This window comes from Cygnus atratus, chromosome 8 (genome assembly GCF_013377495.2).
Source record: "Cygnus atratus isolate AKBS03 ecotype Queensland, Australia chromosome 8, CAtr_DNAZoo_HiC_assembly, whole genome shotgun sequence".
NCBI classification, from domain to species: domain Eukaryota; kingdom Metazoa; phylum Chordata; class Aves; order Anseriformes; family Anatidae; genus Cygnus; species Cygnus atratus.
Genome location: NC_066369.1, coordinates 11922667 through 11947970, shown reverse-complemented (window position 1 = coordinate 11947970; position 25304 = coordinate 11922667). Strand labels below are relative to the sequence as shown.

The window sequence follows — 25304 nt, the reverse complement described above, 5'->3', positions numbered from 1 at the left end:
TGGCTTTTTGTCACTTTGCCAGCCTTGACGCTGCTCTTTCAAGGATGGCTGAACACTTTGGACTCTTTCCCGTCGCTGTGTTGGGGTCGGGGAGCAGACTCCCCTGCTGTACCCACAGCTTCGGTCAGCGGCCACATGAGCCAATTAAATCTGCCTCGCCGGGACGGTGCGTGCTGTGATCAGATAGCTTCATCGCCCAGCCCGTCGCGGAGCTTCCCGAGAGGAATCGCGGCTGTCCCCTGCTAGTCTCTGTCCTGCAAGCTTCCTTCTGCACCTCCTTTCTCCTCGCTACGTCAGTGGCAATACGCTTCTGTGGCTTGCTCGCCGCTGGTAAGATTTTTAACAGTAGTGGCTATTAAAAGCATTGCCTGAATTGGGTCTCTTCCACACGGTTTGTAATAGTTCTGGTTTTAAGGTTATGTGTCACTTTCAGAAAAATATTAGATAAAAATGAGAAATGATCAGCTGTTCTGGGAGCTGCATAGGGAAGGTGTTTTTGAACTTGTGAAGCAACTTGTTAAGTGGAAGGCCTGAGAAACAAAGTGATTTGACTCATGGCTTATATTTAGTATCATTACCTACTGCATTAGGTTCCTTTTTCTTCTGAGCATTAATGTTTCTGTTCAGGAAGGTTAAGAGGGAAAACGCCCAGCAGAAGGCATTTGTGTGCTTATCAGAGGGCAAATGCATGGAAAACATCAGGTCAGTGTGCTGGATGTCAGCTTTTTTTTTTTTTTGTTTGTTTTAAAGAGCATGTAGGAGGAGGAGTATTTGAGGGTGGGGAGAGGATGTCCTTCCGTTTTGGTGAAGCCTGTAAAATTGGAGGTGCTCATGGATCTTCAGTTCAGATGTGACCTGCAGTCACAACACCCTCTTTGTTTCTTGAATCAGAACTGGGTATCATAAATACGGGATCCTGTACTTAAAGTATGTGCTGGGATCCTAGCCACGAAAATGGATAGTTCTGAGGTTTCAAGGGAATTTGTAATTGAATCAAAAAATATGATTGACCTTAAGGTTTTTAACAAAATCACAGAATGTTAGGGATTGGAAGGGACCTTGAAAGATCGTCTAGTCCAGTCACCCTACCGGAGCGGGAACACCTCCATGATCTAATGGCTTTTGTTAGGAGCAAGTTTTTACTACTTCTTTCCATAATTATTTTCAAGCAAGGGAGGGATGCCCAGATTCAAGGGGCTGCTTGCGAAGCTTCAGCCTGAAGCATTAAACCTTCAAAGATCTTTGGGCAGTCCTAGATGGCAAAAGAGCTGTAAACCCGGGCATGCTCGGGACAAGAAACTGCATGACTCCTTGTGTTTCTGGGACGGGGCGAGGAGCTGTAATCAGCTCTCATCACCAAAGCATAAACCATACAAATAAATGTGATGTGTGTCAGGTGGAAGTCCCTAATACTGGGGAAGCAGGGTTGAAAATCGAAGTGAGTGCAAGAAGCTGAGAGCAGAGCTGAAGGCCGTGTGCTGCTCTTCGTTCTCCTCATTCCTGTCTCTGGATGTGATGGTGTTAGTTTACCCCAAAGACCTCTTCAAGGGGTCAACTGACCAGACTGTTCTTTGTAGGTGACCTTAGATAAATACCACATTCAAGACCATTTTTCTGTTCCTTACCGAGTGTGAGAAGCAGCAGAGCAGCTATTGCACTTCTTCCTGTATACAGACATGAAGGAATTTGACTTGTCAGAGTGCAGCTGCTGGAAGCAAGCGTTTTCTTTCCCTTGCTGCCAAGCTGTTTCATCCTGGGGCTTGTTAATTTTATTACCTGGGACACCCTTCACAACCAGGCTGAGGAGTCCCTGCTGCCTGGGCACCCCAACTAATTGCTCTTTAGACGAACACAAATTTGAGGCGCTGTGTAGAGCCTTGCGCCTCCTGAGATTCCCCGTGATAACAGCATCGTTCTGCCGAGGAATCCCTGGTAATATTCATGTGGTAATTGTTTCAGCACTTGGCAGGGAAGAGGGTGTTAATGTGAAGCCTTCTTCGGCTGGCGCATGTTAAAGAAATGATTTGTGTTTTGTACTGTAGCAGCGATTTCATTACATCTGAAGAACGAGATTCTGGATGTCCCGGTGTGGATGCACACACAAACACTGGTGTTCAGGCAGTTCGTTGACGTATTGGACTGCATGAACGTCGTGTTATCTTCTGTACGGATCAGTTTCCCAAGCGAGACAGGCTGTTGACTGAATTTCTTAATACCCAAGTGCTGCTTTCCTCGCCTGATGTCAGTGCTGGACACAAGGTGAGCGTCCCGACCCTCTCAAGGGCTCCCCAGGAGACTGCGGATGGTCCCCAGGATGTGCACACCCACGTGCACGTGTGTGACCAGGCGCACAGCCCTCGTGCATGGTATATATTTCCATCTACGTGGCTAGGAGCCCCAAGTCCAAGTGGATGTGGACTCGTGGTTTGTTGGAGGTGGCTAACTGTTTCTGAGTTGTCCCGGTATAGGTGGGGGTTGGCCACAGGGCCCGCTTAACTGGTTGGCAGGGGAGAGCCAGCCTCTTCGGGCCCTGTCCCCTCAATCTCACATTTCCACGCCTTCAGGGATAGCAGCAATTTAGTTTTACTTTACTCCTATGGCATGATTCGAGAATTTGGTTTGTCATGAAAAACAGGAGGGGAAGAGGTGGGCTGTGGGGTCTTCTAGTAGCCAACTAGGGCGACAACAAGAAGGACGCTTGCTGAATAGTCCCAGACCTTTCGGAGTTCCAGCATGGAGGGAAGAAAGCTTTTTATTACAGTGGTCTCTGATAGAGAAACAAAACCAGCACGCAGCTGTCTGAAAAGGCGGCAGCTTTTTCAGAAGGTGCCTCCTGTCATTCTGGAGCCAGGCGTTGATGCCCTGCTCGCTGCTGGCACCTGCAGCAGCTGGGGCCCCTGGTGCCTCTTCTGGGGCTCGCTGGGCATCGCCCCCCCTCTTTGCCTTCCCTCCCCGGAGGGACGGGAGCTCTCTGAAGTCTTTCGTACAGGCACTCGGCTTGCAAGACACTTGGTGCTGGAAATCCAGGAGGCTCTCCAGAGGAGGAAGCGGTGTCTCCTGTTTGTCTTGAGTTATTCTGTCACAACAATGGCTTCAGAATTGACCTAATGTAAAAGTTGGGTTTAATCTGATGGGAAGATGTTTGTGTATTTAAAATAGTTGTTCCTCGCCGGGGCCACTCCCTGCTTTTGTCCTTCTCTGCCGGACTTTTCAGCTTCGCTTAGCTAATGTGCGCTGCTTGTTTACAGCAGAGATACTGGAGCATGAAGAAGGAAGTCGGTACGGTTCCTAGTGATTCAGTTCCAAGCTTCCTGTGCGTGTGCACACACGTGTGTGTGTGTGTGCAGGGAGCTTTCAGCCTTGTTCATCCAGACCTGTGCAGCCTCAGTAGGAAAAGCAGCGGGAGCAGCGCAGACGGACACAGAGGCTAGATGCTGGCAGGTTTTTTTATTTTGAGCTCTTCCACCCAGTTTGGTTCAGAGCAGGTTTAGACAACACGGTTAAAAATTCCGGTATGGCAAGCCTGGTGAGGAAGATGCTAGTGCAGACAAAGCCGTGGAGCGGTGAGTAGGAGAAACGTCTTGCCTGATGGAAAAGATAACTGATCAGAAAGCATTGTGGTAGAAGAAAGTAGCGGGCAGAGAGCTTTGGGGCTTTGTTGTTATTTTTGTCTTCCATTTCCAGTGTGAGAAGGCTACCTGGAAATATCAAGAACTTTATCCGTGGAGGATAAGGGTATCCAGAGGGACGTGCCAGTCGCTGGGCAGTCACTTCTGAAGTCCCCTCCTCAGCCTGCCCCAGGATTTCTGCCTTCGCTTGGCTCAACGACAGCAGCTGCCCATGGACATGGCTTTTTGTCTGGGAGGTGCTGGGGGGAGCGGGGAGCTTGCAAAAGACATCCACCTTGGGAGCACACGAACTGTTGTGGCAGTTTTGACAAATAGATGGCACTGAGAAGAAAGTGATGCTAATAAGCTGTAGGAGAAATAATTTAGTCGCTTTATTTTTATTCCTTTGATTTGGTGCTAACTGGGTTTCAGTAAGGTTCTCTGCTGTTGCGTTGGTTACAGAAATCATCGTCGGCAGCGTTGTGTATTTTGGGTTTTAAAATATTCCAATAGTAGCAGCAGCCTGTGCCTGGGGTTTTTCATTTAAATTTGTGGTGTTTATTCAACTCTTAATTGTGCAAATTAGAATAATTGTGGAGTGTGATTATATGTGGAGCTGGTGAATGTTTTTAAAAAGCTCGCTCAAATTTATTTTATTTATTTATTTAGGAATTTATCGTTAGCTGTGTCTCTTCTCTGGTGTAGGTGTCCTTGCTTCATGCTGCTGCTCTGCAAAGCAAACATCATAAACTGCCACAGCAGGGAACGATTTTTGCACCCTCATATCCAAGTAAATCAATCTTTAATAGGACAGAAATCTGTTCAGTATCTCGGGTGAATTAGGTCTGTTGGGGTGAGTTATCGGAGACTGGAAGAACCCTCCCCAAGCAGGAGACCCCTCTGCTGAGGACAGGAGGTCACGGTCTGAGCAGAGTGCCATAAGGTTTGCGCGAGTGCCCGTTTTCTCAATGTACGAGCCTCAATGAAAGGTTATTTCTGGAAAATAGGACTTTTTATGTGAATTACTTGATGCTATTATTCTCTCACAAAGCAGCAATTTGGTCTGTATTTGCGGGGGAGAAAATTCAGACACAGGTGTAAGCAGCGTCTCTTCCATAGAAGTTATGGGCTGGATGCTCAACGCATTGCTTTGGCCCTTGCTAGCAAGAATGTCTTATTGGAAACTGGTATTCCCTTCTAGCCCAAATTTACTTGTCTCTCTTCATTTACTCAAGGCTTTTTAGAAACGATGAATTTTCTGCCTCTAGGAAAAGCAGAGACGTCATTTGAAGTTGAGTAATCTCCTTGATTACATTGTGACAGACATGGCATCACAAATACAGAGAATTAAAGAGGATAACTCTCTAATCTCACAGTGCATAACCTGGGACTTGGAATAAATTAACCAATCTTTGCGAAAAGAAGCAGAATGAAAATAAGTGAATACAGCTATATTTCCCTGTTTTAGGGATAAGGAGACTGGAATGATTGTAGTTGAAATTTCACTTGAAAAAAAGGCAGTCTGAGAACTAGAGTTTTGTTGGTTTTTTTTTCTATACAAAAGTCTAGCAGGTATTAAATGACTAGAACAAACATTTACCTTGCATAGATTTCTTCAGAGAAGTTTTAGCCCATCAATGTTTAAAAGAACAATTCTTTGATGAAAGAAACATAGCCAATAGGGAAACATGCAATAAACATCAGCTTGATAACTTTCTGCATAATTTTGGAGTCCCTGGAGAGGCTCTTTGGTCTTATCTTGCTATTTACACTGTGGGGATGTGTGTTAAATGCATTTTTTTATTTTTATTTTTTAAGTACGTGCAGGACGTTAGGAATTTCAGGATGCTGGGGGAATGACACAAAATACAGCTGTTTGGAGCACGATTCCAGAGGCGGCACACCTGATGAAAAAACCCTCGGGTAGGGCACATGCCTCCAAGCACTCATTCTGCCCTGCACGAAGGTGTGTGCGTGCGTGAAGCCGCTTGGGTTTCTTTATCTGGGGGGACAGTGGGTGCTAAAGACCTTGGTTCTGTAGTCCCAGCTTTGTGTCTGAAGCTGCTGCCTGTGTGCAGGGATTGTTGCGATGGCTTCAGGTGGGAAAAGGAGTGACACAGTAATGAAACATTATAAGGAAGCGTAAAGGACACTTCCAGTACGTACTTTGCTGTGTTTAAGGTATGGGGAGCAGTAAGAACATTTATCTACTCCTTACGCTGTGTTACCATGTGTAACTCTGGCTGAAGAAACGTCTGCAGCAAGATAGGCTCATAAACATTTTGCTGTGCCTGTGTAGGGTCTGTTTCTCATTACCACTTGTCTTTATTTAACTCTTCTCATGCCATTAAAAATATCTTTTACTTAATTCTTAATTCCTAGTGATAGATTTACTTATACAGGATATCTGGATGTTTTCCTGGGTTTGCATGTTCCAAATTTATGCATGGTTTTAGCACTGACAACTGGCAGCAGCGCTCTTTCAGAGATCTCAGGATTAATGAACCAAATGAAGAGCATCAATCTTTAGGAGGGACTTTTAAGTGGTGACTTCTTTATAAGAATACATGTTGGGCACAGGTTATTTCAGCTGCAGTTATATTCTACTTACTTTGAGAGTTCTTTTTTAAATGACCCATCTGTATAAATACGTTTAAGGTTGGTTGTATAAGAGAACTCGTGAACACTTCACCAAGTGGTGCTGGAGCTGAACATCTTAGGATTTAGATCTTTATTTAAAACAAAAAGGTTATAAAAAGTGAAGGTCAAAGGAGACAAATGGCATATTGCCAGTTTAGCAACTGCTATTGTGTTTCTCTCCTCTGCTGAGATCCCTGTTACTTTTAAAATGCTGTTTAATTCGGCTGACTGCTAGTCATCTACAACTGTAGGAGAAAACGCAAATCATTTTGGGGGGATTTGAGGTAAACTGTGAACAGCTTGAGCCATGCCTTAGCCGAAGAGGCATTTAAGTCAACTAAAATTGGCTCTTCGTTAAAATCATTGTTTGTCCTGTGAAATAACAAAGATAAACGGTATGGAAAACCTAAAACATTTAAGAACAGCAAAATAACAAAGACTTATAGAGAAGCACTTAGCTAAGCAGTATCCTTTGTTTTCTAACTACATTCTGTATTTCCTTTTAGTTAATGTGTGAAATGACACCCATTATTTCAGCTGCATCACCACAAAAGATGCTGCCCTATCATCTGAAGATTGTGCAAGATGATGTTGGGTGCAAGAGGCTGTAGTTGTCACATCAAAGCTCTCAAATAACAAAAAGCAATAGCCTTAATGGCTGCACCATCTTAATGGTACTTTCTTTGGCAGGTGAATAATGATAGTCTAACAGGAATCTCCAGTACCTCAGAGGATTTCTAAGTCGCAAGGAATATCTTATAACAGAGAATGCCAAAGATAATACACTGGGGACCTTTACAGTAAACAGCCATACGTGAAACAGTACAGCTTTTAAAGGTAATATGAACAAAGTTGTCGTATCAGACCTCCATAACCAAGTGAAATTCAGCATTAATTTCATCACCTGAGTGCAGTGACATTTATGCTGCCAGTTCAATTGAGTGTGCTTTGGAGCATATTTACCAACAAAAGCATCTTGTGTCATTGAAATCCTGCAATTCAGGTGTCAGAACTATTCCAAGCCTGGTTTAAATTTAGTAACGCTGTATTATTCCATCATGCAGCCTTCCAAAACCCAGCTTCAGCAACTCTTTTAATATTCTTTAAAAAAAATAAAATAATAATATTGTGGCATGATGTTGCATATTCATTTTTCTTGCATACCTTCTAGCTTAGCACAGAAATTTTGAGTATTATTTCCTCTGCAGACAGATAATTGCAGGGAGAGGAAATGGAGCAGTGTTAAGTACAGAATTTTAAGTGGTGTGTATAAAATCATATTTATGTTTATTGGAAACAATAGATTGTTTTAAATTGTTTGAAATACTGAAATTTTTTTAGCTTCTAAAAAGGAAAGTTGTCATTAGGAAACCTCCTTTTTCATTTTTAAGATCCTTTGTTTCTGAAGGTACCTTCTATTAAAAGTAAACCTCTTCTGTTCTTTGTATCTCCATATCTGCTCTTTACTAAAAACACAAAAGGACGCTACCAAGACTACTACTTTTGTTCCATAGTTGCTTTTCTTTGTGAAAGTAAACTTGCAGTTGTGTTCTGACATGACAAAATAGGTATTTCTTTATTCTTGGAGTGCAAGTAGTATTCTCTGACAGCTCTGCAGACCAGACTTGCCTTTCTATCTCTGCAATACGTTTGTGCTTAGATCCTCCATAAGTGAATAAAGAGTTCCACGTCATATCCTTTCTATCCTCAAAAACAGGACTAAAAATAATTCTTAGTATCCTTGCTGTGATATTGCTTGCAGAGTTCGATAGAGCACTCTGAAGGGGCTCTCTCCACTTCAGAGATCTGTCCGTTCCCTTCCATCCCATGCTGTGGGTGCCCTGACTGTTTGAGGACAAGCTTTTTTGGCAATCAACACAATTTTTCCTGATTTAATTCCGAAGTGATTTAAGCTGTACCAGGGGAAAGCCACTTTAATGGCTGCATCTCAGTAAGGTTTCTTAAAAGTTTCGTTATCCATGTTAAATAACTGCTGAAGGTGCTCAGTTTTCCAAATATGCCAGTGTTATCCACTGGAAGTTCAGAGGGTGTTTATTACATCAAGTGTGTCGTGCAGTTATTGTCCCTTCTCCTAACCAGCTCTCCACTCCTACCACTGTGTAAATAAACACCACCTATTGCTGACGGTGTAAACACTTAGAGCATTCAGGTTCCCCCCCCCCCCCCCCCCCCCCGTCAGTATTTTCAGCTATTATCGTGATTAAATTTGCAGTCCTGAGGGTTGTTATCAGATAACAGTAACGGAGGGAATTAGTTTTGAAAATGAGATTTCCCGTTTAGTAGGGCCTGAGAGGAGATAGCAAATGAGATGATAGTTGAGGTTGAGGGAAGAGGAAATCTGAACTGTGAGTTCAGTTAATACTGAAAGTTGCTTTGGGGCGGAAAGTTATAATTAGGCTAGTCAAAAAAGCACAAACATACGTAAGTGATTAATTTCCTGCTTGTGTCTCAAGTTTTTTAAAGCTTACAAGTGCTGGTATGAATCTTTGGATATTGCCAGTTACTTTCTGGGACAATCACAGGCAGTGGCTAACTCTTCCCTGAGCTAAATTCAGCTTTTTCCTCAGTGAGGGCTCAAAAATAACTGCCCGTGCTAAATTACAGCTTTCTAGCTGTCAGATTTCAAGAGCTCTGCAGAAATTGTCCAATTCGCATGGCCAGGTAATGGTGGCGTTAGACATGTCTATGTCAGAAGAAGCTGCAGTTGAATTTCCTTGATGCTTTATTGCTCCTGGAATCGCTGCAATTAGGATGCAAAGATAATAAATACATCTGTGTCTTCCTTCTTTTCTCTTCTCTTCTGCTTTCTCGCTACTACGTGTCATGTTTCATGACTCTAAATTTCCGAGCTTTAAATACAAGTTTATTCTTTCATTTTCTTTTGTGAGAAATTGTGTTATGTGCCACTAATCTCTTTTGTATTGCCTAATTGGTAGGCAATTCTGCTTAATTTTCCCAGTAGTATAGTTTGTGGCAATTGGCTTCAGTTGTTTTAGTGGGAATCCTTTTGTATTACCTTTAATAATAGAGAAAGGATATAGAAAAGGGATTTTTTTTTCCTTGTTGGAATTACGCAGAAGTTGCCACCTTTTGGTTCATTTGAAAATGCCCTTAACTATGTAGTGCAAAAATTAGAGGTCTTAATGGTAAAGGAGCTGAAGCTCTCACTTTAATGGTACTTTCATTGCTAGCTTTAGAAGGTGTTAAAAAGAGAAAATGTAAATTAGCGTTAGACTAGATTCGTTGCATTTTTTGCTTTGTGAAAACTGTTGAATTGTAGTTCATTTTGTAGTCTGCAGCTGTAATTTTAAAATGCACTTTAAAAAATGGACTGAAATCAAAGATGCACAGGGGTGAACTCTCCTGTGAATTTCAGTGATATATGATCTCTTAAATTCCCTGTGGATTGGAATGGAATAGATATGAGCTGTTCAGCTGTGAAAAACACAGTGAATACAACAGGAAAGGCTGTATGATTTAATCCATCTATTGATTGTGTTTGATGGCTGAGCAGAGGAGAGAGGGAACAGAAAAAGTAAAAGAAAAAAAATCAGTAGGTAGGGGAATGGAGAACAGACGTAAAACTAACTTTTTTCCAGTGAATGTGATAATGAGATTCTGAATAAGGAATTTATGTGCAATCATCTCCGTATAAAACTTGTTCTATTTCTGGAAAGCCTTTTGTAGACTTGAAATTCCATTGTAGACTGATTTCAGTAACAAAGTCAGTTTAAGAGGTATTTGTCTTTGTTCTCCTGCCTTTGGTACAGGTTCTGCAGAAGAGCCTTCATAAATGGTGGAGTTGTAAGCCCACAGTCACTGAACTGAAAGGTTTAAAAAACTCAGAGCACCAAAATCCTCCCGCAAGATGGCCTTACAGCCAGAGCTTCTGCAGGGTACAATGGTCCGCTGTGAATAATGAATTCTGGATTTGCTTGTGTTGCAAATCAGGATGCAAAAATAAATGTAAAGTTGACTTTCCCTGGAGTGGGCAGCCTTAGTGATCCTTCTTCTGTCAAGCTGCCCATTGCAGCTTTTCAAACGTGTACCTGAATTTCCACTCAAACCACCAAGGCACGCTAAATGGGATGTACATGCTAAGATCCGAACATGTCTTGGTAGTTTGGTAGGAAATGTGAATTTTTGTTCACTTGTTAAAATCACGCTTCATTCAGGCATGATGAAAGCTTGCAAAGCTGTTTGGATTTGGGGTGAAAGTGTGGGATATTTTGTGAGTACACAGTGAACCCTGGTATATGCCTGTGGGAACACTGCACTTCTTGGCTGGGTGGTGAGCATCCTCCTGTGCATGGAACAAAGCAAACAAGAAAATACAGAAACAGAGCTCTGACCTTCTGTGCATGGGAAATATTATGCCAGAATGGAAAGGTAAAGAAGCTCAAAAGAGACCTTGTTAATGTAACTTCTTATATCTAAAGAGTGTGCAAAGGTTAATTCAAATTTCAAAAATAAATGTCTTAAGCACAGAATTGATGGTGTGTTTACTGCAGGACTGTGAATATCTATAGCATAATCAGCTATTTTCGGGCACTTTGGTATCAAGAGTTTCTTGCTGCTTTGTGATAATGTCAGCTGCACCTTTGGGCTAGCGGGGTGAAGGAAGTCTGGTAGAGCCTGAGACCCAAACTTGGATGGCGAGACCTTTGGCTTCACTTGGTGCTGTTGTTGTGTCTGGTGGGTGAATACATTGCTCTTTGCAGAAGTTCAGTGAAGTTATGAAAGGAACAAGCGGAGACCTGCAACTTCGTGCGAGTGAAAGAAGTAAATGTGCTAAAGCTCTCTTCAGAAAAGCTATCTCAGTGGTGCTAGAAGCAAACTGGTCTCGAACACTTCCTATTCCGGCTCCTGTGTGCATCTGTTGTAAGGGAGAAGTTGAGAAGGAGGTGGGACACGTCAGCTTAAAACACTAATACATACATTTAAAAACAAACAAAACAAACAAAAAACCCTCAAGCCTTATTAAACTCTTAAGGTGATTTGTTAAGGATTATCTTGAGGATTGTCTTTTTATTTTTAATTGCAGGAAATTATGTTCCTTGAGGGGTTTATATTTTAAGAAGATAAGCTCTGATTTATCCCTGATCTTTTTTCCTCCTCTGTTCCACAGTTTACTCTAGAGTAATACTCATTTTTCTTCTGTCAGACTTTTTTGCTTTTTTAGACATCCACGCTCCTCACTGCAGCCCCCTGTCAGGGAGCTGCAGAGTGCAATGGGGTCTTCCCTCAGCCTCCCTTGCTAAGAAGCCCCAGTTCCCTCAGTCCTTCTAAAAAACCCTTGTTTTCTCATCCCTCCACCAGCTTCGTTTCTTCTCCACGTATGCGGGAGCAGCTCCGTGTCCTTCTGGTAGCAAGGGGACCAAAATTGCACGTGGCACTCGAGGTGCCGGCTCACTGGCGCTGAGCACAGAGAGGCAATAGCTTCCCTGCCCTGCTGGCCATGCTATTCCTGACACAGTCTGTGTTTGAGAGACAAGAAGTGTAGGCAATCTGGGGATGCTTTCCTTTGGTCTAGCTGGTGCTCGGATGGAGGTCTGTAAGAGACCAGCACTGCCCTGCACTCCTGTGGTGAGATGAGGACGGTGGCATCAGGGCCAGCTGCACTTTCAGTGAGGTGAAGATTGCTCATTTACAGAGCAGAGATTAAGGTCTGTGTGTGTTTTCTTTCCTCCTCCACTCTGTGTCCTCCACGAGTCACTTGTGATCTGCTAAGTTGCATTTTATGAAGCTCCCAGAGCCGGGGCACCGCTCGCCTCATGCCTGAGGACATGGTGGTGGACGCAGGAGCCCTGTGAGGAGGCCCCTCACTGACCCTGAGGCCTGAGCTGGGATTTTTAAAGAACAAAAAAGGATGCATTAAACTGGGATAGGAAGTTGCATGCTATCCAAGCAGTACAACCAAGCTTGTGCCGAGCTGACCCAGAGCTTTATCTCTATTTGTGGCATTCCTGTGAGATCTGATGTTGGCATTGTCCTGTTCCAGCCCCGCTCGCTGTGAAATGAGGAGGCGACAGGAAGCGAAGGCCTTGTATTTAATCTAATGTGGCAGTGGTGGGAATACCAAATTGGGAGGATTTCCTGGCTGTTCTTCTTTTTTTGGAAAGAAGAAAACAAAACCTGACAACAAAAAACCCTTGTTCTCTTGGCCTCTTCCCTTGGTGCTCCTCACCATGTCTGCCGCGCGCATCGCCAGCCCAGGCGGGATGTTTCCAGGCTTCTTTTTGAAGATATTTATAAATAAGTTGAGCTCCATATGCTGCTGTTGTTGTTGTTGTTGTTGTTGTTGCTTCCCCAAATGACTTCTTTACTGTAAGTCATTGTAGTGCTGCATAATTGATCCATGCATGGCGACTTGCATCCAGGGAGGGAAGTCGCAAAAGTTTTTGGCCTGCACTGTGCAAGTATGGAGAAAGGAAATGAAAGAATAGCTTGACAGTAACCCAAACAATGACAACTGGGGAGAGAAACTTGTAAAAATAAGTAAATAATAATGCAAGTTCATTTTAACTTGTTCTGAAACAATAAGGATGAATGTGCTACATAACTTTTATGAACTAAAATAGACTGGGGAACAGCTAGCAGATTTCTCTCCTTAAGCCTCATTCTGCCCTGCAAAATCGAGCTTTATTTTTATAAATGTCAATAGATCAAGAAGGGCAAAGGCACTTTAAGTCATGAGTATTTTTAGTAAGGAAGAAAAGCACTTCAGTGGTGTTTCTTCCCATACATTATTATTATAAACTGCATTGCATCAGTAGGCTTCAAAAAAATCAAGATTTCAGGTTCCATGTCTTCAATTTGTAGATTTTCTTTCCCAGCAAAAAAGAGGTCAGTTCTGCTTGTTTACACCTCTGTTCCCATGTGTTTGGGGAAAGAGGGTAAAAGAGGAATATACGGCTGGATTTGTGCTACAGCCAGGAATATCTGTGGTGGAAAAATATCTGCTACGGTGGGGATGGGGAGTGTGCTCCAGGCATGAGATTAGCTTAATGCTGCAGCATAGGCTTAAAAATATATATTAGAAAAGATAATGCTGCATTAATTCATGCAGGTTTAATTTTTGTAGCACAATGACAAAACAAAACTAGTAATACTCCAAAAATATAACTGTGACTCAAAGAACTTTCTCCTTTTCTCCTTATTCCCCCTCCTCACCTCATTTCCTGCTTGGACACCCAAAGTCTGAAACTCAGAAGGGTTTTTGAATGGGATTTTTTTTTTCCCATGCCTTGATTTAAAAAAAAAATAAAATCCCTGTTTCTGTAAATGTGACTCAGTCCTATGATGCCTATCTGCCTTGTGTCAGGACTCAAGCTGTCTGTGGGAAGCAGAATACACACATACCCGAACTGTGATGCAAGTTTTGAAATTGCCCCAAGTGCACTCAGAGCATCAAACGCGCAGGATCACCCCGTGCATCCGGCAGCAGCCAGAGCTTGCGGGGCCAAAGTGGTCATGCACCCTGCCGGGGGGGAGAGAATCCAAGTTGCACATGCATTCAGATAATTAGGTAAACAGTAAAGATGAGAGAGAAGTCTGTCTCATTCTAAAATGTCATTTTTTTGTCTTCTAAAAGTCTCTATTTATAGATTTGGCAGCGAGATTTATCACAATAATCGGAGCACTGTGTAAACAAGGTCACTGGTGTGTGTGTGTTTATCTCTGTTTAACTGGATTGCTTATTTGAAATAGAAATACCTCCAAAAACATTATGCAGAGCTGTTGGAAACTTGCGCGCTCGACTCCTGCAGCACATGGTCTTTATTAGAAAATAGATGCAATTATTCAATTTTGCAGATTAAAGTCCTGAGGGATTTGTACATAAAAACAATAGAGGTTTGATTACATCCGGATTTTATATCTGACTGCTATAGGAGTGTTTCATATGTGTAAAATCTTTTTTAAAGTATGGATTATAATATGTTACTAAGTGGAGCCATACAAATGCCGTCCAGTCGATGTGAATTGGGATACACATGTTCATTAACTTGGTCTAGCTTCGGTGGTTACTTGTGTATTTATAAAAACCAGCGAAGCTTTGTGTTTTGTATTTACAGCAAATACTTCTGGCCTGTTTGCAGGTTGGTTTGTGCAATGAATGTTTGAAACTTTGGGATACAATTTCAGCATTGGACTTTGTTGTTGGCAGAGGTTCTGAACCACTTGGTAAGGATGGAGCATAGTTTACTAATAGTACGTGTGTGGTCACAGTAAGCATAGTAAATAATAGCTCATTGTTCTTTTTTACTGATGAAGTGAGTAAATACAAGGCCCTGAAATATGCTCACGGAGTAGTTTGTGCAGGGATGTTTTAATCAGCTTTTTGTTTTGGACATCAGGAGTGGGTGGGATGAAAGTGTATTTATTAAGACTGTTCTCTCATACGAACTTGGTCACCGCTGGGTAATGGTAGGTAATTTTACCAGCCTGGCAGTAATTTGCTTTGTGGACAATTAGTGGCTTCTTTCTGAAAGCTGGTTTCTTTGTTGGTGCGATGGCTGTGAGAGTAGCACCCCAAAGAGGCCAGTACAAAACTATCTGAGGGTTTAAATAAAAAGCGTTTAAGAAATAGCTGGAGTGGATTTTGTTCTGAGCAAGAGCATAAGGTACAGATTTTCCTTTTCTTGTTAGAGCTTTTGGTTAAAATTTTTGCCATAGGAATAATTGAGAATATTTCTAGAGAGATTGCTGAGCTCTGCCTGTCCCCTGCACACCGGGCTCGGTCTGGAAAGGACTGGCCACAGAAATGGGCAGGTTTGTCATCCAGTAACCCAATGTTTGCACCTGGTGAAACCAAGCCAAAGTCATTTTGGAACCTGAAGGAACGGTAGCCTGTGATACAGTAATAATGGGTGAGGACACACGCAGGAGAAGGGAGAGTTTGTGTCCTGCACAGCTGAGGGCCGGGCTGAGGGCCCTGCCCAGCCGGCACGTAGAAAGCCACCTCAAAAAGCGGTTTGAATGCTTGGAGACTTTGCCCGGGATGTGATGACACGTGCCTTGTGCAGCTCCCTTCTCACAACATCCAGTTCTTTTCTTTTGTCCTTCAGCGAGAAGGCGTGTGCATCTGTTGCAAATCTGTTCCATAAATAGTCTGAGCGAGAAATTCCCTTCCTTCCTTCCTTCCTCTCTCCTCACAGCTTGATGTTATTCTGTGTATTTCTCTTTTTGGGGGATAGCCTCTTTTGCACGTGCTGCCATAAAACACATTTTTAATCGGGTGTGCTCCTTTCTTTCCCCCCAGCTTGTGCAGGTCCATGCCCGTAGGTCATCTTTCTCCACCTTTTGGCTCAGCGCACCGCTGCTGGTTGCCAGATCCCCAGCACTGGCGCCGGGCACATCTTTGTGTCGGCGCTTTATCACTGCCCAGCCCCTGGCTTTTGCACCGATTCACCTCTGCTCCCTACAGACAACCTGTGGAGAAAGGGCTCTTCTGGTTAGAAGGTCATTTGCATTTCATAACTGCTCTTTTTATCTTTTTTCTCCGTTCTCTTCCCTTCTGTTTGTTTCTTCTACTACTTCCTTCATGCAGTGTGTGGTACCTAGCACTACAGCAGCTGGAATTTTAAGCAGGCTCACTTCCCCAGCTGATACTAAATGTTTTTTTCATTCTAAACTTCTGGCATTTTGAAAAACTGGCATGTTTTCATCTTTCCTCTCCGTGATCCATTTCTCCCTTTAGATGAAGGCTTCAAGTTAAACTCCTACACATCACCGATTTATTGTCAATTGTCGCACGCAATTTGCTAATGTTAATACATCATTCTGCAGGGGTCATGAGGTAGGTGTTACGCTAATTCTCCTACAGCTCAGGGAATTTCACTGCCTAAATTTGGAGCCTGAAGTAATTTGTGCATTCCTCCTGCTGCTGGTTGGTTGTATTCCCGGCTCCCACCGCCTTGTCTCGGCAAACACTTCAGAGCTGTCGTCTGTGGCAGTCTCCTCTAACAGATAGAAACACCACTGAATATGAAGGCTGTCATGAACCCCCGTGCAAACAGGATACAAAGCTGACCGGCAACTCACGTGTGTCTTTGGTGATTTTAAAAATTAGGTTTGTGTGGTTATGTTTCTTCATGCACCGATTCTATAAATGTCAAACATCTTGGGTGTTAAATACTGCAGAAGCATGTTTCAGGTTGTGTGAGCTAATTGTTTGTTTGCCTTCTTGTTACTAACCGGGCTTTTAAAAAGTCTTGCTAGTTTGGCCATGGAAACCCCAAGCCTGTTGGCTTTTTCCAGCAGCAAACCAGACTTCAGCATGTGTAAGTGCTTGGCACAGGGAATTGGAAAAACCACTCTGCGGATGAGCTGATGTCCTGCCGCTGCCCTTCCTCCCACCTGAACTGCCAGTTGTGCTGCTTAGCTCCAGTGCAGGGCAGCAGTCGTGAGAGGAGACAGCATTTGTATTAAAAACTTGGGGCATTTATATTGTGAATGCAAACATTGTGATTATGGATGTTGCTCCAGTTTGTTCCTTACTTGTACCGTAACAGTGCACTGATATGCAATGGTAACGATACTGGGGAGTACTGTGAATTAGGTGGTGGCTATCTTTGTGCCGACAGTTGGCTTTACTGCAGGATTTCCAGTGTTTGAGAAGCCACGTTTTAAAGTTTACAAAGCTAGCTTTGCATGAAGGAATTGGTGAAATACAGGTTGTTTATTTGCTCTGAGGCTGTCTGTTGTGGGAAAGAGGACAAAATAAAGCCAACAGAGTTAGGGCAATTAAGGAAAAAATGTATAGAATGAAATCCTGCACCAAATACCTTATTAATCATCATAAAAAAAAAAAAAGCCTTTTGAATTATTTCTTTCTAAGTGTAATTACAGATATGTATGAAAATTTACATGCAGTCTGCCCTTCCTGGGCACCCAGTTGAAGAGGATTGCACAGATGCCTGGGTGGCTGGGGCTGCAGGCTGCCTATCCTGCGAGCAACAGGCTGAGCTCTCTCGCATCTGAGAAGTGATATTCTCACCAGCTTTTCTGCATCTCTTTTCCTCTTCTGGTCCCCTGCCAACTTGCATTTAACGTGGTGGACGCTAGAGTTAATATAGGTCGTAGAGTTAATAAGTCGTATTTTTGCAACAGTCTGCACTGAGGATGTGGTCCTTGACAGCTACATAAAAATAAAGGGTGGAAAGTTTGAATATATACACCTGCTATTTGAGCACTGTTACCAAGACCATTCTTGAGATGTTTATCCATTAGCGTGCCTAAATGTTATGACTGTTTTTCTCTTAGCAATGTTAAGGCTGCCTTTGGTTTGATGCAAGCTGTGATGGCCTCGAGCAGCGCTGTGTTCTGCTTTAAGGTTGCAGGAATAAAGTTTTTTTCTCTCTCCACAAAAATCCCAAACACTTAAGTCTGAAAAGGAGTGGGGAGATGGGAAGGTAATTTTGCCTGCTGGAAAGCAATATCATTAAAAAGGTGAATCAGTAAGCTGCTTGTGATATTTAAGGTGGTACCAAGCCCCACCTGTAGGCATGAAGAAGCGGATGTCAGAGTGGGGATAGGAACTATTTGTACAGTTTGAAAGATGGTTGGAATGGGTTGGAATTAGATAATCTTCGAGGTCCCTTCCAACCCAAGCCATTCTATGATTCTGTGGCCTTGCAGAAATTGTCAGTGAAGGAGGTTAATGCTCCTGTCTCCCTTCAGGGGCTGAAATTTGTGATCTGCAGCTCCGAAGGGTTTCCTCTCCCCTTCCTCCTGTGCAGACACAGCCCCTGTCTGCATCGGTGGCTTCACAGTGCAGCACATGGGTAAGCCTGCGGAGGAGCCAGCGTTGCAGGAGCAGCTGTGTCACCCACTGGGCAGAGCTGCAGGCTTCTCCGCCTTGCAGAAACCTGTACCTGCAGCTCTGCAAGTTCGAGGCAAGTGCTGCCAGTCAGTAGGAACGGGTCTTTTTGCTCTTCTGACTTTCTGTGCTGCAGAGCAGTTGCCAGAGTGTTTACCTTCAGGTTATAGGTTTGTTTATTTGCACCAGCGCATGTTTCCAAAATACTTGGCTGGCTTGGGCTGGTGTTGCTCACAGCTGTGTGTGGGCTCGCTTAGCCGCTGTGTGCGCTTGGCTGGCTTCTAGATGTACGTTTTTATGGCCCTTGAAACTTGGCATGAGTTGTGTTTTGTCGACAACAACAACAAAGAAGATTGCTGGTGAAATTAAAATCTGGCATCGCTGTTCCTACAGGTTTGCTCTCAGTGTATTGAAATGAGATTTTCTTGCAAACTTTTCTTGGCGTCGATCCAGAACGCAGCATCTCATAAATCTGTATTATCACTCTGCTCAGTTGTCAGGGCTGCATCAGCTTCTCATGTAGATCACGGGAACAACATGGAAAACTGAAGCCAGGAAACTTTCAAATGAGGAGTTTGTATCAGCAGAGCAATGGCAGAAGAAATTTGCCATGGAATTAGGGGGCAGAAATCTTCAAGAGGTTTTCACTGCCTTCCTTCAGAAACTAGACTTCCCAAAATGCAGACTTGTGTCAGTGGATATCACTCCATCTTTTGCTAAACTGAAGGGTAAGGGACGTGGAAATTCAACACAATGGTGGTCCAGCAGTTGCAGTGTGCCTTGCCACGGAAATGGTAGATCATGAAAACTAGGTGCTCTTGGGCATGTAGGTATGGCGGTGTCACTGTTTAGCTTATTCATAGATGCACTCTATTCTCAGCATAGTGATAGTGAGAACAGCCTGCCTTTTTTATTTACCTGGGACAGGTGAGCTTGCTGTGTGGTCACAGCTACGTTTTTCCAACTCAAAGCTTTGGTCCCAGGGACTCTTAATTTGGGCTCGGTAAATTATCTGTGTTCCAACCATGGGGATTCCAATCTCCAGCAAGCCTTGCTCTTCGAGTCCCTGTAACCCCAAATGCAACAATTTTTAAGGTACTGTTTGATTTGTCCTCTGCATAGCTTGGCGCACTAAACACGAAGCGGTCAGGTACACGGGTGCGTGCTGCTCCAAGAAGTGATGTTCACCTGCAGGAAGTGTTGCGGGGGAAACAGATGCATCTCGGCGATAGGGGATGGGAAGGGGATGTTAGGTCATTAATTAGTTAGCCTTGCATAAACAAAACGTAATAGTTTGAAAAGTCTGTAATTTAAAGGGGAGGAAAAATCTTTCATCTGCTGCTGTGCTATTCAGCTAAATGTCAAGTTGGGTCAATTGGAAGAGTTTTGTGATGATTTCTGCTTTATATATTGATTACTTTTTCTTGAACATTGCCAGCGCAGTGAGCCTTGGACTAGTTTTGAAGGGGGAAAGGAGGTAGGGGGATCTAGTCTGCAAGGTCGGGGATCCCTGACCAGCTGAATCACTTCTGGTTTATCCAGGGACGATGCTGGGTGCGATTGGATTCACTTTTCTGCCTGGTAGAGAACTCATTTCATGGCTGGTAGCTGGGGACTTAGCCTGGTGTCTTCTCAGAAACGTTGATTTCTGAACCTGCTGTGTTTATGATTTCGAGGAGGGGACGTAGCTGAAGGCCCACGTGTGGTGAATAAAGCTGCAGGGCTGGCTGGGGGCTCTGGTGCCCTCTCTCCTTTTGTTAGTGCACTCCTCTGCCCCCACCACCCCATCCCCACCTTGGAAAATCTTTTAAAAAATTGCTGGCAAGTTTATGCTTGGTCCAAAACTAAATTTAAAATGGAGTGGTTCAGTCACGGGAGGTTTCAATTCAAGTTTTTCTCAGTATAAGCTGTAATAAAGATGAACTTAAATGTTATACTTTGCGTGTGCCTTTACTCGAGCACAAGACGAGAGCGAGACAGCATTAAAAATTAATTTTTATCGTCAGAGACACGTTCTCCCTCCAGCTGCTTGGCAGCGATGCTTTTGTTTTTCACATTGTTATTGTTATTTTTGTAATTGGCTGATGGTGTTTATTAAACAACTGATATTGCGAGGAATTTCTGAAGCTTCTTGCAGCAGAGCTGGGTAGTTTTTTTGGAAGGCTGAATGGTGGAGGGAGGACTTCCCACGCAGGAGGCCGCTGCCAAAGAATTATCTTCATATGCTCGGTGAAAATGTAATGCTGCTTGTGTAAATTTTCTGTGAAATGTTGTTATACATTTAAGAAAGATTGTTTTCCCAATATAATGCTAAAGCTGGAGTACAGTTATATTTCAGGGTAGCAAATCTGCATTTTTTGCATAAATTACTTAAATATTTAGGTGCAGTGAAATATATGCTGTTAAACATGTCAAATCAGATGATTAAATGACTGGATTGTTAGGAAGAAAATAGTAATTTTCTGAAAAAGCTTAATGAATGGTCTGGCACAATGAACTACAAACACACCAGAAAAAAAAAAAAAAACCTTCTGAGAAAATTTGCCAGCCGAGGATCACGTTTTTATGCAGTAGGTAATAAAGACGGGAGGCATGAGTGAAAATATTCCTGATTTTTTCAAGTGAATTGACAAGCTCCTTTCTTCCACTGCAATTATTTTACCTGCTGACAGCTGAGTGGGTGGCTCTCTCTGGTTAGTGATTTAGCAACGCGCTAGCAGTCACTGTTCGAGTTGATTTCTTTGTGACAGACGACCGTGCAAACGCTTCCCAAGAAAAACTGCTGCTCTGAAACGACTTGGGCTCCCACACGTGGACTGCGGATCAAGGAGAGCGTTCAGCTACGTGAATTGCCTTCTTGCATCTCACACAAGAAATGCTGAAGCCAACTGAAGCTGATTCTAACTCGATGACGTTGGAGGAGAACAGATTTGTTTGGGCATCGCCTTTGCTGTGGATGATGTGTAGGAGGAGGAGAGGGTCCAGTTTGACTCGAAGCCCAGGCTATAATTTTTGAGCTAGCAGTTTAAAAGGATTGTCTTCTTTGTAGACTAAGCAAACTTGTGTATCGGTGATTTTATGTCAATAAACATGTAAGCCTTGTGTGCCCTTTTTAGAATCGCTTTGAGAAGGACCATTTTGCCCCGTGCAGTACGCAGTGAAATCCCTGCTAAGTGAGGCAGCTGGATGACTGTTTTCTTGGAGCAAGAAGTGCGTTCGTCTGAGCGGTGGCAACAAGAAAGCAAAAGTGAAATCAAAAGTGAAGACCCTTCTGACATTACTTGAACTTAAACCGTGCCTTTGATGTGCTTGGGCTTTTTGTTGAGTGAAACAAGCGCTCCTCGGGAGTCCACAGGGTAGTGATGGAGAGGGGGCACAGGATGAGAGCAGTCCTGGTGACCCTCTGATCCTCTCTGTCTTCATGCAGAGGCCAACATCCCACCCGAGCTTTCATTCTGGGCTAAATCCACGTGCCAGAGTAATGTTGCCAAAGCTGGGGGCAAGTTACCTGAGTCGAGCCGCTCCTCTTGGTCATACCCAGTCCCCTGGTGGAGCACCTAAGTGCTTCCGAACCCTGTTGCCAAAAAGGTGCTTTGTATCAGCTCTCAGCTTGGTAGCTGTGTTTCAGCAGCAGCTAGAAAGCACGCTGAAAATCTCCAGCAAGCAAATCCCGGGAGGAGTTGAGCTACTGCAGTGCCTGTCTCTGTTTTCTGTCCTCTCCTGCCCTTCAGCGCTCCCAGAAGTCCATATAGATGTGCTAGTGGAAACTCACACAAGCGAGGCTTGCAGAGCTGACCAGAAACCTACCTCACGTTCTCAGTTTTCTCGGCTTATTATGGCCTGTGCCATTAGAGCAAACCACACTGTCGTCTGTCGGGTTTATTTGTACTTATTTCTGAAGTTCCATAAGGCCTGTTTTACCAGACTGACTAATTCAAAGCATTTGTTCAAGGCACTGCTGCCTCTTGAGGGCTCAAAGGCTCACCAAGGAAAACCAGGACCTGTTGCTGGAAGGGGTGGGTGACCGAGCACCAGCGGCCACGGCTGAGGTCAAGCTCCTCAGCGCCGTGCTTGCCTCAGAGGCAAGGCCCCACAGGCCTCCGTGCTTGGTGAAAGGGATCGAGGAAGGAAGGAGAAATACTGCCGGCAGTGGGTAAGCATCACGTCGGGAATTATTTACAAGACCTCAAGCCATACAAGTCCATGGGACCAGGTGGGCTGCCTCAAGGGGGGATCAGCAGCCCCTGGGGTCGAGAAACAGAGAAGTCTTTCCTGGTCTGCCTGGAGAAGAGCCAGCTCGCTTCTTTCCCGGTGAATTCTCCATCAGCGTTTTGTTCAGGTGCATTTTGCCATTGAGGACATGTGCGCTGAGCAGCACGACTCCCTACAAAGCAGGAGAGTCAGCTTCGGTGTTTTCGATGCTGAGTTTGTATTGCAGTGTCCGAGCTGTTCAAGTGTCTGAGGTGGGTGTAACTTCTTGAGCATGGCAGCTTTACACAGCCACTTCTCTTGCTTCAAAGTGAAGAACGCAGCTTGCTGCTGAATAGAGAACTTATTTCTCTACGTGATGGAGGTCTTGGGTAACTGCGTCCTTGTTTTAGGGAGCAGTGACACCCTTTTCCCTGTGCATACAGAAGCAAGGAAGTTTTGCATCTGCAACTGTCAGGAATGTGCTTTGGCTGATGAATGCCATCGAAGCTTAAAGGCGAGATCCCATAGCGGGCCGATTAAGCTTTATTGGTCTGCCAGACCAGATTATCATTTTATTTAACCAGAGAGGTAGTTTTCATTGTCACTTGATTGCCAAGGGTCTGTCAGCATTTCCATTATAAACCCCCTATTTTCAGGGATTTGAGTAGACTTGAGATTTAAGTGTTCTGCTCTGAAACTTGGCAAGCATGGTCTGAGTTCACCAGCAGATATTTTCTTTATGAGATTTTAAAATAGTCAGCTGTTTCTTAAATTGTAGAGAAGGCAAGGGTTTTTTTTTTTTTCCTCTTGGTTAAACAGATAGGATTATTTTTTCCACCCTGCTTATTCCAACTAGATTTATCAAAACAAAACCCTATTCTCTTGTTTAAAGAAAGAAAGAAAAGAAAAAAGACAAATATGTCCACTGTCAAGTTCTGTTTGCCAGCGGATCATGCCTCAAAGCTTTCCCAATCTCTGCTTCGGTGTGTGGTTGATGAAGTCCCACCCACCCTCTCTGCCCTTTTTCTCCTCCCCTTTACTTCTCTCCCTTTGGTGTATTTACACTCTCACTATATTAAGTTGCAGCATTTCTTCTCCCCCCTTTGCCTTGCTCCATGAAGCTTCCAGCACCCAGTTCTGAGCAATCTGGGTATTTTACTTCTCTCTAAAAGGAAACTCTGGGGTGTTCCTAAGTGATCCAACGTACCCGTGGTAAATATCAACTCTAGGAATTGTCTTTATGTTGTGTGTTGCTCTATTTGGTGTACATTACTACTTAACTGAAGGACGTGTGCATTACTCTCAGTTTGACTATTGCAATTTTACCGCTTTTCTGAGACTTTGGTGTGACTTTGAGTGAAGGACTTTCACGGTCTTCTTTTTTTTTTTTTTTTTTTTAACCAAATCTTTGATGTCGACTGAAGAAAAGTGAAGTGTGATTGGTGCAGAACGCCACTGTGGCTTTTCATGGCTGGGCTCTTTTAGTCATTTCCTGAGAGCTTGGTGCAGAAGGGCGACAATGCAGGAAGCGGCAGCAGGCTCGGCGAGGCTGCGCGTGGCGTTGGAGGGCGGCTTGCTGTAGGTGAGGGCTTGTCCCTCTTGCTGACATGTAGAAGTACCTGGCGCTGGGGTTGATGCTCCTCAGTGAGAGCCTCTGCTGTCCTTCACAGCGGTGAAGAGGATGATTTGGGCATTAAAAGCTGAAATTCAAGAGTAGGAAAATGAGTGCTTTTAAAAAGTACTATAGTCTCTCTCCCAGGACCTTTAGAAGATCCTTGTCGGAACAAGATGCTGGCACAGCTACCCTGAAGGAGTATCACTGGTACCACCAAATGAAAAGCAAGAAGATGAATAAACAAACGGCTTCGGATCCTGAGAAGGCACTCGGAGCGTACAGGTGGCAGACACATCCGCGGCTTCCCTGGAGGATAAGCAAAAGAGCGCGCTCCTGCAGCCTTAGAGGGGAAGGTAACGATCCGAGCCTTGTCAAAAGTTCTGCAAGCGTGGATGCTACCAGCACTGAGGATCTCCACAAAGATTCAGCAGAGATGCTTTTCCAGGCAAGGACCAGGTCGCTGCGGGTTCCCTTCAACCGCTCTCTGTCCGAACCCATGCCGCACTCTGCGGCCAGGAGCACGAAGCCCTTTCTGCAAGCCGTGCGCTCGGTGGACTGCGAGCAGCAGGGCTATTTCGTCCGTGGCATCTTCTCTACTCTCTCAAGTGGCTTTTCAAGGATAATAAATCGAAGAGGGGAGCCTGTCAGTGAGTCACTAGGCGAGTGGAAGGCAGGTGATAATCAAATTGATCCGATCACAGGTAATGGGCTCTGTTTTGTTTTGTTCTCCTTGTGATACAGGTGTCTATAGTTATTCTTTGGGATACACCGCATTTGTTTAAACTGGTTTTGAACTTGGTGTTTATTAACATGAGATGTGCAACTTTTTGCTGTTCTACCTTAATTTTAAAAAAATGACTAGGGAAAAAAAAAGGCCTTTCCTGATTAGGGAAGTGGTGTGATGTTTTGGCATGTGCTTAAAAACCTGAAGGTCCCTTTAAAACAGATGTCTTGGAGGAAGCAGAAGCATTGCTCTCCAAAATGAACTGTGTGTGTGGTGTGTGCAGTCCTGTGAGCGCAGCAGCCTCGGAGGAGCTGTCGTGCACTGATGGATATATCAAGCCTGCTACTGTAAATGGAGTACTAGGGGGAGACAGAAAGAGAAATAAAGCTGTCTTTTAACCAGTGCTCAAGGCAGTGGAACGGATCTACTTCCTCGTACCAGATTCAGAGTTTTGTAATCAATCAGCTAAATTGATGTCTGCTCTATGTTAGATGCCAAGGACGGCAGTGTTAGGAAGGTTTAGCCAGCCGGGATTGAGGTCAGCAGGATGCCAGGCCGAGATTCCGTTTAAATCTGCCCTGCTGTTAACAATGCTCATAAAGTGGGGCGGGGGGTGGGTGGAATTTACCTTCTGTTCTCTCGGGTCTTTTATGTAACTTTTTCGTGGGCTACCCAGTCTGAACT

General features: G+C 44.0%; 1 protein-coding gene across 10 annotated transcripts in view; it reads left to right on the top strand.

Annotated features, from left to right (window-relative positions):
- Window positions 1–25304, top strand: part of RASAL2 (RAS protein activator like 2) — a 178690-nt gene that overhangs the window by 30716 nt on the left and 122670 nt on the right. For 4 of the 10 annotated variants that reach the window (XM_035538103.1, XM_035538102.1, XM_035538101.1 and 1 more), the window contains exon 1: window positions 23739–24597. The exons of the other annotated variants lie outside the window; for them this stretch is intronic. In XM_035538103.1, the coding sequence (XP_035393996.1) occupies window positions 24003–24597 (595 nt within the window). In that variant the 5' untranslated portion in view covers window positions 23739–24002. Of the gene's footprint in view, window positions 1–23738; window positions 24598–25304 lie in introns of those variants that run through there. 10 annotated transcript variants of the gene reach the window in all.